The sequence below is a fragment of the Pelecanus crispus genome, chromosome 6, assembly GCF_030463565.1.
Source record: "Pelecanus crispus isolate bPelCri1 chromosome 6, bPelCri1.pri, whole genome shotgun sequence".
Classification (NCBI taxonomy): Eukaryota; Metazoa; Chordata; class Aves; order Pelecaniformes; family Pelecanidae; genus Pelecanus; species Pelecanus crispus.
Window position 1 is genome coordinate 30,434,247 of NC_134648.1, and position 12,322 is coordinate 30,446,568.

The window sequence follows — 12,322 nt, forward strand, 5'->3', positions numbered from 1 at the left end:
TAGACAGCATACCTGAGCCACCTGGGCCAGCACGTGCCGGCAGGGACCCTCCTGTCCTGCCCTGACTTAGCAGACCTGGAAGAACGCTTTATCCAAGGGGTAGAATATCCCGTGTGGACATGTCTCCCCTCTGCAGGGTAGGTAACCCCAGACCAGGAGCAGCAATAGCCAAGCATCCGCGACTTCTGTCCCCAGCCACATGCCTGGCAGGCAGCAGCCCAGGGAAAGCAACCTTTATTCAAAGCATCATTTTGTGTCTAAAGCACAGCTCTTAGTGCACAGACATGGTGATGGCTGGCGGGGGGTGGCCTGCAGCAGCAGTGCCGGAGCCCCTGTGCTGGGGTCCCGCTCTGAACTGTGGGGGTGCAGAAAACCCCACTCGTGGCAAGAGGTCTCTGGAGTTAGTAGCTCCTGCAGCCTCCTGCCTGCACCGAGCAGCTGGGGCAAGTGGTAAATAATAATAATAATGTTAAAAAGAAAGAAAGGAAGGAGGTTTTCAACTCACTTGCAGGTCTGAGCAGCCCTCCCAGCTCCCAGCATCACTCGCTGGGTGCCAGGGTCTCTCCGGGGAGCGGGGCATGTTGAAGAGATGTGAAGAACATGTTGTGCCAGCTGTCATGGGCTCTGCGGGGAGCGCCCACCAGGAGCATTGCACCATCCCAAGCCCGTCAGGGATTTCAGCAGCCTCTGGGCTTGAACAGGCCTCGCACGCTGACATCCATTGCTGGCCTGTCGGCCTCCCTCGGAGACCTCGGCCAAGCAGCCACAGCAGCGGCTCCGCCAGTCCCACCCACAGTGGCTGGTGTGCCGGGGTCAAGCAGGAGACCAGGAGCTTGCCACCGGCTTGAGGCTGGCTCGGTGCGCTCCCTGGAGACACGCAGGGAGCGCGAGAGGAGTGGGGAAGAGGAAGGAACAGTGGTGATGGTGCTGTGGGAAGGGCTCTGCTGGGTGGGGAGCAGAGATATTTGGGCCTGTCCCCTTGGTTCTGCCTGAGGAGGGTGGGCAGGTGGCTGCAGAGGCACGTGCACAGGTGACCATACCACAGTGGGGCATGGAAGGAAGATGGGCAAGGGAAAGTAGGTGCAGGGGAGCTTCAAAGCTGTTGCTAATACTGGAGTGTCTCCCCTGCACAAGGGTTTTGGCTTGTTTGGGGTTTCTGGGATGAGTCTGCTATCTCCTGCCCGCCCCCCCCCCCCCCCCCCCAGCCCTGCTGGCCTTGGGGAGCAATAGCACGTGGATGTGAAGCCCTGTGCTTTGGAGAGCAGCAGGGCAGTCTGTGTATGTTATTTGGTTACTGAATGGGGGCGGGGGGCAGATGTTGAAGCACCACCGTGGTTACATCCCCTCCCAGCAATGCAGCAGCTCCCCAGGCACAGCAGGGGTGCCTCTTACCTCGCTGTCCCTGAGCACCCCATCCGAGCATTCTGCGCAGCTTCCCCTACCCTCACCCACGTGCGGGCAGCAGAAAGGCAGGGGTTAGCATCACTAGACTAAAGTTGTGCAACTACAGCCCCGCTCTTCCCTGCGCCCATCTCTGCTGCCCAGGGTTCCTGCCACTGCACTGTTGCCAACAGGGGATGGAGGGGATGCAGTTTCTTGTGCCTCCTTCTTTGTAGTATTGCTACTGGTGCTCAGAATAGCAGGGGGGGGGGGGGGGGGGCCTGAATCCCAGAGCTGAGCAGGACCTGGCCAGCACCACAAGCTCAGTGCTGGGGACACACGGGGCTGGCAGCTAGGACACAGCTCTGGCTCCAGCCACAGAGCTCAGGCTGCTGCTCATGCCTGGAGGATGACTGGCTGAGCTGGCCTGGCTGGTGGACCTCTAAGCAAAGAGGTTTGCAGCTCCAGGAGAGCCATCGCTGCTCTCCCAGGCAGGAGGTTGTTGGCCTGGATGGGCCATTCCTTATCATAGAATCGTTTAGGTTGGAAAAGACCTTTAAGATCATCCAGTCCAACCATTAACCTACACTACCAAGTCCACTCTAAAACAATCAAGGGTAGACTAGACTAAACCATGTCCCCAAGTGCCACATCTACCCGTTTTTTGAACACTTCCAGGGATGGTGACTCCACCACCTCTCTGGGCAGCCTGTTCCAATTCTTGACCACCCTTTCCGTAAAGAAATTTTTCCTAATTTCCAACCTAAACCTCCCCTAGCGCAGCTTAAGCCCATTTCCTCTCGTCCTATCACTAACTACATGGGAGAAGAGACCAACACCCACCTCACTACAACCTCCTTTCAGGTAGTGGTAGAGAGCGATAAGGTCTCCCCTCAGCCTCCTCTTCTCTAGGCTAAACAATCCCAGTTCCCTCAGCCGCTCCTCATAAGGCCTGTGCTCCAGACCCTTCACCAGCCTTGTTGCCCTTCTCTGAACACGCTCCAGCACCTCAATGTCCTTCTTGTACTGAGGGTCCCAAAACTGGACACAGTATTCCAGGTGTGGCCTCACCAGCGCCGAGTATAGGGGAACAATCACCTCCCTGCTCCTGCTGGCCACACTATTCCTGATACAAGCCAGGATGCTGTTGGCCTTCTTAGCCACCTGGGCACACTGCTGGCTCATGTTCAGCCGGCTGTCTACCAGCCGGCCAGGAAGGATGGAGATGAGCCTCTCCAGGCAGTGCTTGGCACCAGCTCCTGCCCTTTCCCTGCACTGGGTGTCAAAGGCACTGGCTGATGGGGTGGCAAGTGACTGACAGGGCAGCTGGGGAGGAGGGTTCACAGCAGCTGGTTGGAGGCACATAGACAGTGCGGGCACTGGGCTCTAACACCCCCCTGCCTGGGCTGCAGGGCATGGGGTGAGCTGTGGGGCACAGGATTTGCATACCCCCCCCCCCCCCCCCCCCAGCCTGGAGGGAAGCAGTCCCTGGGGCTGAAGTCCTGGCTGGAAGTGTCTCTCCAGGCTTGCCAGCCTCTGGCTGGTCCTCCTCTCCTCTGAAATGGGGCTCTCCAGTGCATGACTGTGGTCCATGTGATTATGGCTGATGTATGTGCACTGTGGGAGAGCGTTTGCAGGTACACCCAGCAGTGGAATAATTGGGTCCTCCTTGGTAGTCCTTGCTCAACCCATGACTTCTCTGTTGGGTTGCAGACACCAAGACGACCTGTGAAGAAGCTCCATGAAGGTGACCAGCCATGCAATGTTCCTGGAAGGCTGTCCTCCTACTAGCCTTGGCATCCATTGCGATCCAGTACACAGCAATCCGGACCTTCACGGCCAAGTCTTTCCACAGCTGCCCCATTCCCAATCCCGTGAACTGCAGCCTGAGCCAGGACACGGATGCGGCCGACAGGCTGTGTGATGAGAGCCCCACTTTTGCGTACAACCTCTCCAGGAAGACACACGTCCTCATCCTCGCCACCACCCGCAGCGGCTCCTCGTTTGTCGGGCAGCTGTTTAACCAGCACTTCGATGTCTTCTATTTATTTGAGCCCCTCTACCATGTCCAGTACACCCTGATCCCAAAGCTGACCCAGAGCAAGAGTACGACGGACAGGCGGGTCATGCTGGGGGCCAGCCGAGACCTGCTGAGGAGCCTGTATGACTGCGACCTCTACTTCTTGGAGAACTACATCAAACCCCAGCCCATCAATCACACCACCGACCGCCTCTTCCGCAGGGGAGCCAGCAAGGCCCTGTGCTCGCCGCCTGTCTGCGAGTCCCTGGGAGCCGTCGATCTCCACCTGGAGGAGGGAGACTGCGTGAAGAAGTGCGGTACCTTGAACCTGACGCTGGCCACCGAGTCCTGCAGAGACCATGGGCACGTGGCCATCAAAACCGTGCGGGTGCCTGAGGTCAGCGACCTCCGGGCCCTGGTGGAGGACCCGCGGCTGAACTTGAAGGTCATCCAGCTGGTGAGGGACCCCCGGGGGATCCTGGCGTCCCGGAGCGAGACTTTCCGGGACACCTACCGGCTGTGGAGGATTTGGGACGGCACCGGCAGGAAGCCGTACAACCTGGATGTGACCCAGCTCACCACAGTGTGTGAGGACTTCTGGAACTCCGTGTCCACCGGCCTCAACCGGCCGCCGTGGCTCAAGGGCAAGTACATGCTGGTGCGGTACGAAGACCTGGCCAGGAACCCCATGAAAAAGACCGAGGAGATCTATGATTTCCTGGGCATCCCCATGGACAGCAACGTTGAGCGCTGGATACAGAACAACACCCGAGGAGACAGGTCCTCCTCCAAACACAAGTACGGGACGGTGCGCAACTCGGCGGCGACGGCGGAGAAGTGGCGGTTCCGGCTGTCCTACGAGATCGTGGCGTTCACCCAGCACGCCTGCCAGCAGGTGCTGGCGCAGCTCGGCTACAAAACCGCTGGCTCCGAGGAGGAGCTGAAGAACCTCTCCATCAGCTTGGTGGAGGAGAGAGACTTCCTGCCCTTCTCCTAAGGAAGCCCCAGGGGGGCCCGGTTTTGATACAGACTTTCTAACTGTTGCCTTATTTTATTTTCTTTCATTTTGTTTCCCTCCCCGCCCCCCCTTTCTCTCTCTTGTCTTTTTCTCTCCAAAATTTGCACTAAACCTTGAGCGGGAATCTCAACAGAGTCCAGGGGAAGCGATTGCTGCCCCTCAACATGTTTCGGACACGAGGAGTCGGGTCTCTCCAAGCAAGAGCTAGAACTGTGGATGGGTAACAATGTTTACAAAACACACAAAATGTATAAAGCAACCTTCAAGCTTTCCAAACCGAAGGGTACCTGGGGTACTGTACTTTTGCACTGTTTACTTTTACAATGTAAGAGGTAAATATAAATATAATTTATGAATGGTGTTGTCCCCTCCAGAATAACTCCCCTTACCCCGATGAGCAGGTTAGACTGGAAACTGAACGTGGAAGAACCTCCTCGGTTTTGATCTCGGTGCGACATGTCTGTCTGTTTAGGTCCCGTTATTGGGCTGGGTAGTTGGTCAGCTGCTCGTACACGGTTGTTTGGTAACACCTGTGATATTTCTTTGTGCCAAAAACCCACAAAAGAAAAAAAAAAAAAGGGATAAAAAAAAAAAAGTGATTGGGTGGTTTGGTAAAAGCCCAACACATTTAATGCTTTATTTCTGTGTTTTCTGTAAATAAAAGTGCAATAAAACTGACCTGGGGGTGAACTTCAACTGAAAGACCTCAGTGACTGAACTGGGGTGGATGCACCAAGAAGCAAAGAGCAGCGCTCCCGGTCTGCCCGGCTCCCAGGAGGCTGGGAGCGGGTTGGGGCGAGGCTGGGGGGAGCCGCACCACAGCCCCCCCAGGGCAGCAGGGAACTGCCGTCACCTCCTTTGGCATGTGCATGTTTGCAGCTGAAGTGTGTCAAAATGCAAGCAGTTAAGCCAAAAGCGAGAACCTGTGGTTATTTACAGACCTGAGATCTCGTTGGCCTGCATGGGGGCATGGGACTTGCCGAAGTGCCTGGCCGCAGAGCACTCACGGCACCAGCATGGTGACCCCGGCCCCGTCAGGCTGCCCCTCGTTGCCCCCCTACCATGTCCGATGCTGTTGATGCCGGCGTTGGTGTGCCCTGCCCTGGAGGACCAGAGAAAAGTTCTCGAGTTCAGGTCATAAAACTGCCAGAATGAAACCGAGCAGACAAGAAGATGGTCCTGGCAGTGCACGAGTTGTTCTTCACTAGCTGCCCGCTGCCTGCGGAGGCAGGGCCCTCGTGTGCAAGGCTCCGTGCAGGCAGCGAGCGAGCCCCTGCCACGCAGGGCCTGCGGGCTGAGCGGGGCAGCAAGCAGCTGGACGGGCAAGCCAGGCACACAGGGCGGGAGCAATACAGCGCCGCAGCAGAGCACCGAGAGCCCGGCACAAGGCGTTGCCTGTCTTGTTTGAACTCCGCTGGAACAGCCAACCGGCTCTTCCAACCCAGCTGGACAGAGCCCTCCAAACAGCCCAGCCCTCGAGGCACGTCCCACAGACCACAGGCAGCTGCAGATGGGAAGCCACTGGGACCAGTCCCCAGGGGACAGAGGACAGCAACGCCCCTGCAGTTTCCCGTCTCTGTTGCTCAGGATGGGGACCCACAGAGAGGTGTGACCACAGCTGGTCACATCCACCCATGGCTACATGCTCCCAGTGCTGGACCCTCCCCTAGCACAGGCATGCTTGAGCCACCCACAGCCCACCTACCTGGGCAGGCCTCCTTTCCGAATGTGTCTTCCAAGGTCTGCCACCCACCAGCTCCCAGCCCGAGCTCTTACTTGGGAGAGGGTGAGACTGGGTGATGCAGTCACACACAGGGAGCTAGGACATGCTGCTTGCACACCCGCTGCTTGCACACCCACTGCTTGGGTAAGGCAGGGAAAAGCTGTGATTATGTGTGATTTTCCAGCATCCTTTCCCCTCCTTTAAAGACTTCTGGAGGGGCAGCTCGTTAGTGGCATTTTGCAACCTGGCTTAACATGGAAAACCTGCTCCAGCTGAGCTGCAGAAAAGGTGACCAGGGGTGATGTATCTCATGGCCTTTCCTCAGGGCTTGCAGCTGGAGCACCTGCAATCCAGCTGTGCTATCTGCAAGGCGACACGGCCAGCTCCAGCCTCATTCCTTCAAATGGGGCAACAGCGTGCATGTGCTGTGGGGTGGGCACTTCATCTGCCTCCCCACAGCAGGCATGGGGGCAGCTCCTAGGAGAACCCCCTACCCCAGGCGCCTTCACTCAGGGGCAGAAGCAACGAGCATCTTCACCCTGTCCCCTCCACCGCCAAACCTGCTCCTGCCACTGGCTCGGTGCCTTCCAAGTCACGCTGCCCCGGCTGTGCCTGCGGGCAAGGACGGAGGAATGGGGCAGGTGACAAGAGGTGGCCTCAGCCAGCCTCATCAGCGCGCTGCTCGCTGCTCTTACTGAGCAGCTGGCAGCAAAACATCCACCAGATAAATGGCTTGATTGCCCCGTTATTAGTTACTAAATTAATCCTTTTGTCAGCACTTAACAAATGCTGAGCTGTTGGCTCTTGGCCTTGACCCAGTAAAAGGGATGCCCTGTCTGGGGCCTGATCCAGCACAGCCCAGCCATTGGGCTGCAGTCCTCCCTGCACGAGGGCTGTGCGTCCCCGGGAGCATGAGGCAGCTCTGCCCCCGGTAAGTGCCCGTGGAGCAGGTGAGGCGGCCAGGATGGCCAGCTGTGCCCTCCCCAGCACCTGCGCTGCCCGTGAGCTGGCGAGCAAAGGCAGAGGGTCCGGCCGCCCCGCGGGGCTCCCCCGCAGCGCTGGGGAGGGATGTCAAACCGCCTGCTCCTGCAGAAAGGGCAGGCTGCTGTGGGGGGAACGAGGCTTTTCCTCGCTTCCTCAGCTGGGACAAGTGGTTATGCAAACCTGCATGAAGGAACAGTGGTGTAGAGGCAAAATTTCCTGTCTTCGGCTGCCAAGATCCCACTTTTGGGGCTAAGCTAGCTGTCCCTGGCCCAAAAGTCCTCTTATGCACTGGTCTTCAAACCAACACAAGAAATGGAGTTTAGAAGTCTTATCTAAACTATTCTTACCATTCCAATCAGGAAACGTGCCTGCAGCAAAATGGCTTCTGGATTGTGGTTGAAAGCCATGTCCTAGTTTAAGCAGGGAAGGAGGTTCAGCCCTGCTTGGTGCCTCATGCAGAGCCCTTAGGGGAGAGATCTGATTTCCCAAGGAATCTCTAACATCTTCCTTCAACTGTGCTTCCTCTCGTCATTTCCCCCCACTGGAAACAAGAGCCAGCGTAACCAAGGTTTTTATCCTCAAATTTTACTGTAATTAAAATACAGAGATGCAGAATATTCCCAGAAACACACTGCAAAACAAACCAAGCAAACAAATTCAGTAGGAAACCAATTACAGACAATGAAATGATAAAGAACAAAAGTGTTCTCTGGAGCCCAGCACCGTGCACGGGACTGCGTGGCCGCAGTGATGGTTTTAGGTTGCCAAAGGGCTCCTCAGCTCCTAGAGCAGCAGAGTTGGGCCCTGGCATCTGTCCCAGCAGCTCTGCGGCTCTCTCTAGCCATCTCCATGTTCCCACTCACGCTGTTGTTTTTACAAGGATGACTTTGCAATGGAGACACAGAAATGACCCACCCACAGGGATGAGAGCCAATGAGAGAACCCAGAGGAAAGTAAGTGGGTTAAGATTTTCCACACACAAAACACAAGGGGACAGAGAGGGGTGGAAGACATGTACTTCTTTCCCAGCCAGGGGAGCTGTGGGGGCAGAGTCACCCTCTCCGCTCCCCCAGCCAACATGAGTGTGGATGTTTAATGAAGGTCTTGGTGAGAGCTTTGCAGAGCTGTATCCAGGGGCAAGACAAAAAGCTAAGGGAGGGATGCAAAAAAAAGCGAAGGATAATGAGATGAGCAAAGGGAAAAGGTAGGAGACGATATGCCTGTGGGCTCGTCTCGGCTGGGGCACACTCCTTGGGCATGGGGAATGCCCAGCTGTGGTGGGGCACAGGGCTGCGTTGTAGGGCCACATCCCACCTCCATCACGGGGACATCATGGTGAAAGCCTGGGGGAAATCTGGGAAGGCAGGGGGTAAGGAGGGAGCTGATCTGGCACTTGGACCGTCCGTTGGGCACATTGGTCTAGCTAAATGGAAACACCTAGCAATCATCACTACTATGGAAGCAGAACACCAGCCAGGTGTGGACCACCACCACACACCAAAACCCACATTTGCCCACTCCTCTTTCCACGCTTTTCCCTAGGACGAACTCCATCACGTTCATCCTCTGATTCAGAGCCTGTCCTAAGAAACAAATTCCCTTCATGCTTCCCCTCATATTGCTTCCCCACTCTTACTCTCCCCTCACCTCCTCCTGTCACCAGTCCCTCCTCATCTTCTTACTGTCACCTGAAAACCGGTGATTTTCCTTGTACTAGCTCACTTCATCCTTCCCTCGGTGGTGCCCACCCTTTTGTACCGAGCCCCCTGCCTAGTATCAATGGGATTTTTGCACCATGTAGTTTTTGCCCCTCTTACCACGAAGGGGCAGTGGGAGAAGGGCTGCACCAGTGGCCAAGGTGGACTCCGTGGTGGGGGAAGAGGAAAGATGGGGCATCTGTCAGGAGCCAACAGCTTCCCCATCCAATCCAGATCCCACCATTCTGCAACCAAAGCTGTCAGGAGGTGTCTTTGCTCTTAGACTGGGAACACCAACCCTGTTTTCCTTCTGCTCTGGCACTGACAGTGCCCAGTAAAGCAGCCTGGGACTGGGTCACCTGGATGAACCGAGCAGGCCTAGCACACTAACAGAGACATACTTTCCAGAGGCCTTTTGAGTCCTGCATAGTTAGGTATTCCTGAATGCCTGTTAAGTGGTGTGAGGCCCTGGTTTCAGAGTAGATTTAATCTTCTACCCATACCTGCTAGTTTGCACTCTTTTGCTATTTACAGTCCATAAGTTCTCCATTAGCTGGGCTCTAAAAACAGTGATTTAGGCTGTGAGTTCCCCTCACACCTCTTCTCCCCTTCTCCAGGCCATCCTGCAAGGAAATGGCAGTTCCAGACAAATGGAGCTTTAGTCCATTTACTGCAAGGACACCCAGAAGAGCAGAAATAAAAAGACGGGAAACCCTCAGGACCCGTATGGCCTTCCTTAACACACCTTTATCCCATTTTCCATGCCTGCTCTGCACACATGGTGCCTGCAGACAATGGCTTCGAAGGATGTCCTGCTTCCTCCAGCAAGAGCCTGTGTGGGATACTGGTTAGCCAAAAGCATGATGAGTTTCCCATCACTTGCCTGGGGGTGGCTGGTGAAGTAAAGCCCTTTAGACACTATCTTCTCCTGCCCAAGGCCTGGGAGAGGCAGTTAGGAAGAAGACTGTCTTCTGGCCCAGCTGGTAAGAAACTATCTTTCTAAGAGGGCAGGTGACAGCACAGCTAGTTATGCACAGGCAGCTTTTAGCTTTGGGGCTAGAGCTGGCTTCAGGAGCAGTCTGTGATCTAGAGTAAGAAATGAGATGCGCCCAGGGAGAGCGGCGAGCAGAGATCCACGCAGTGCAAACTGCCCTCCTGCTCTGCAGGGCATTTGAGAGGAAGAACAGACAAGATTTCTTCTGGCCTCGCCAACTGCCACGAGCATCCCAGCAAAGTGCAGCCACACATCAAGGCCTGATCTTTCTGTGAAGCCGCTGCCTTCAGAGACAAAACCAACACGTCTGGGTCAACTTGGCCTTCACCAGAACAAAAGAGACAAAGCGAGGAAATGCACACACACACATACCAAATGCTGTTTCCTCTTCAGAAACAAAGACGTAGGTTAAACCACTCTCGTGCTATCCAGACTAACACACCGTGGAGCTCAGCAACTTCTTGCCACTGCAAACAGCAGGGACTACCCAGCGAAGGGTATGGAGAGAGACTAACACCAGCGTGACTAGCACAGGGACACAGCGACTTAAGTCAGGCCCAAAACGTGGATTTAATAAAGGTCTGAATGAAAACTGTTTCAGAAGCCCAAGAACATTCAGCAAAAATGGTGGCGGGGGGGATGACTGTACTTAAATATTCCCTGATGTCTGATTCCTAAGCACAAGAGAGCAGCCAGGAAGCACAACAACCTCCAACGGGAAATGAAGATCAAGGAAGTTGGCTTCAGTGTCCAAAAGACAGGGCAGAAAGTAAACAAACCGCATAGATAGGAGAAAGGGGATTTTTCACATTCCTTTGGTTTCAATAAACAACGCTCTTAGGCAACAGAGGGGAAAACATCGTCTAAAACATTATTTTTATTTTGACCAGGATCCTATATAAAAACTATATGCTGGAAGTGCCGAAGATGACTACGTAAACTCTTCTGCAGCAGTGGCACAGTCTTGTTTACCTGGCTGAAGAGGTGCCTGTGGAGTGATACATACACACACACTAACATAGATGAATATTTATAAAATACAGCACAAGCACTGCTTCACTTGCCTATGCATCCAACACCTAACGACCTAGGCTAATCACCTGCCAAAGCCAGGAGCAGCAAGAGTGGTGCCTGGTAACGGTGGAGCCTGTGGCTTTCCTCATCCCGAGAATTACAGGGGACCTTGGAGTGAGTGAGCGTGCGTGTGTGCGTGCACGCGTGTGTGTGGGTGCGTGCAAGATGCCACACGGCCCCTTGAGCATCACGGGCCAGGCTGAGGATGGCTGTGGCTCCCAGATGAATGCAGGTGCCTGAGTGTGGGTGGGCTATTTAGTGCAACGCGGTCATTTAGAGGAGGCAGGCCGGAGCCCCAAGAGCAGCACGTGGAGGAGGAGTTGCTGGTGCTCCATGCAGGCTGGCTGCCGCTGGAGCACGCTCAGCCCCTCGGGGAAGCGTTCTCCAACACGGCGCAGCCCCCTCACAGCCAGGCCACAGCTCCTGGGGTCACAGGGAGAGCCTCCCCTCCCACCCAAGCAGAACTTGGGTGGCATTTGGGAACACGCTTGCTCATGGTTACTAATGACGTCTGTGGAGTGAGAGTGTAGCCTAGAGTCAAAATGCCCCTATGGAGGATGGGGATACTGCCAGAACTTCAGGGGTCAAACCCAAGGGCCCAGTCTCTGTAAGCATCACTACCTGTGCTTGCAGTATCACAGAGGCCTGGCAGATGCCACTGTCAGCTGGGAATGGGAACATACAGCAGCCTTCCTCCTCCTGCCTCTCACCAAGAAAATTTGTGCAGAAGTTGATGGCCCAGGACATATGATACTCTTGTGCGGCATCATTCCTGGAGCTGCTCTGCTGAGCTTGAGGGCTCCTTCTCTGAAGAGTGTAATTCAGCCAGGGAATAAGTGATTGGGAGCAGCTTATGGGATGGGCCCTGCGAAGAAAAGTTAAGAGGTGCAGGGCAGGAGGGAGGCTTCCCCCTCTTCACAGTATCTCTCCTTTGTGTCAATGGGACTTTCTTCTACGGTTCTCCCCCAGGCAGATCCCCCAAACACACCTCCCAGAGCCAAGGGAAGGGGTGTTTCAGAGGCTGTCTTCCCAGCTGAAGTTGAATTTGACTACATAACCCACACTTCAAGCAAGGCATAGTTCCTTCCCCTCCCCTCTTACACCCCCCACCTCCAGGCAGATGGAGCCTGACACCCTCTCCCACCCCTCTGTGCTTACAAGAACAAGAAGGGAGGAAGGAAACTGCAAGACAGAGACAGTGGCGCATTTAAAGCCCTCGGAGTAGAGATGGTTCCCAGCAGGTGATGGGAGTGAAAGGCATTGACAGAGGCTCTGTGAACTCTGAGCCAGGCAGGCGGTGCTGAGCAGGCTGCAGCCGGAGTCTGCTCGGGTGCTTGACCCTCCCTGAAGCAGCTGGTTCCAACTCAAAGAGGTGCTGTGTAAGGGGAGAGTATGGGCAGGTTGATCTTTTGGAAGGGAGCTGCGATGGGTA

The 12,322-nt window shown here is 55.4% G+C and overlaps 1 protein-coding gene across 1 annotated transcript; it reads left to right on the plus strand.

The window, feature by feature from the left end:
• The first annotated feature begins 3,137 nt into the window (after positions 1 to 3,137).
• On the plus strand, positions 3,138 to 4,397 carry CHST1 (carbohydrate sulfotransferase 1). Its single transcript, XM_009478928.2, has one exon. The coding sequence runs from the start codon at positions 3,138 to 3,140 to the stop codon at positions 4,395 to 4,397; it is 1,260 nt and encodes a 419-aa protein (XP_009477203.2).
• The last annotated feature ends 7,925 nt before the right edge of the window (positions 4,398 to 12,322 follow it).

Bases quoted from the DNA above. Each gene is read 5' to 3' on its own strand.
- CHST1 (XM_009478928.2), top strand. From the start codon at position 3,138: ATGCAATGTTCCTGGAAGGCTGTCCTCCTACTAGCCTTGGCATCCATT.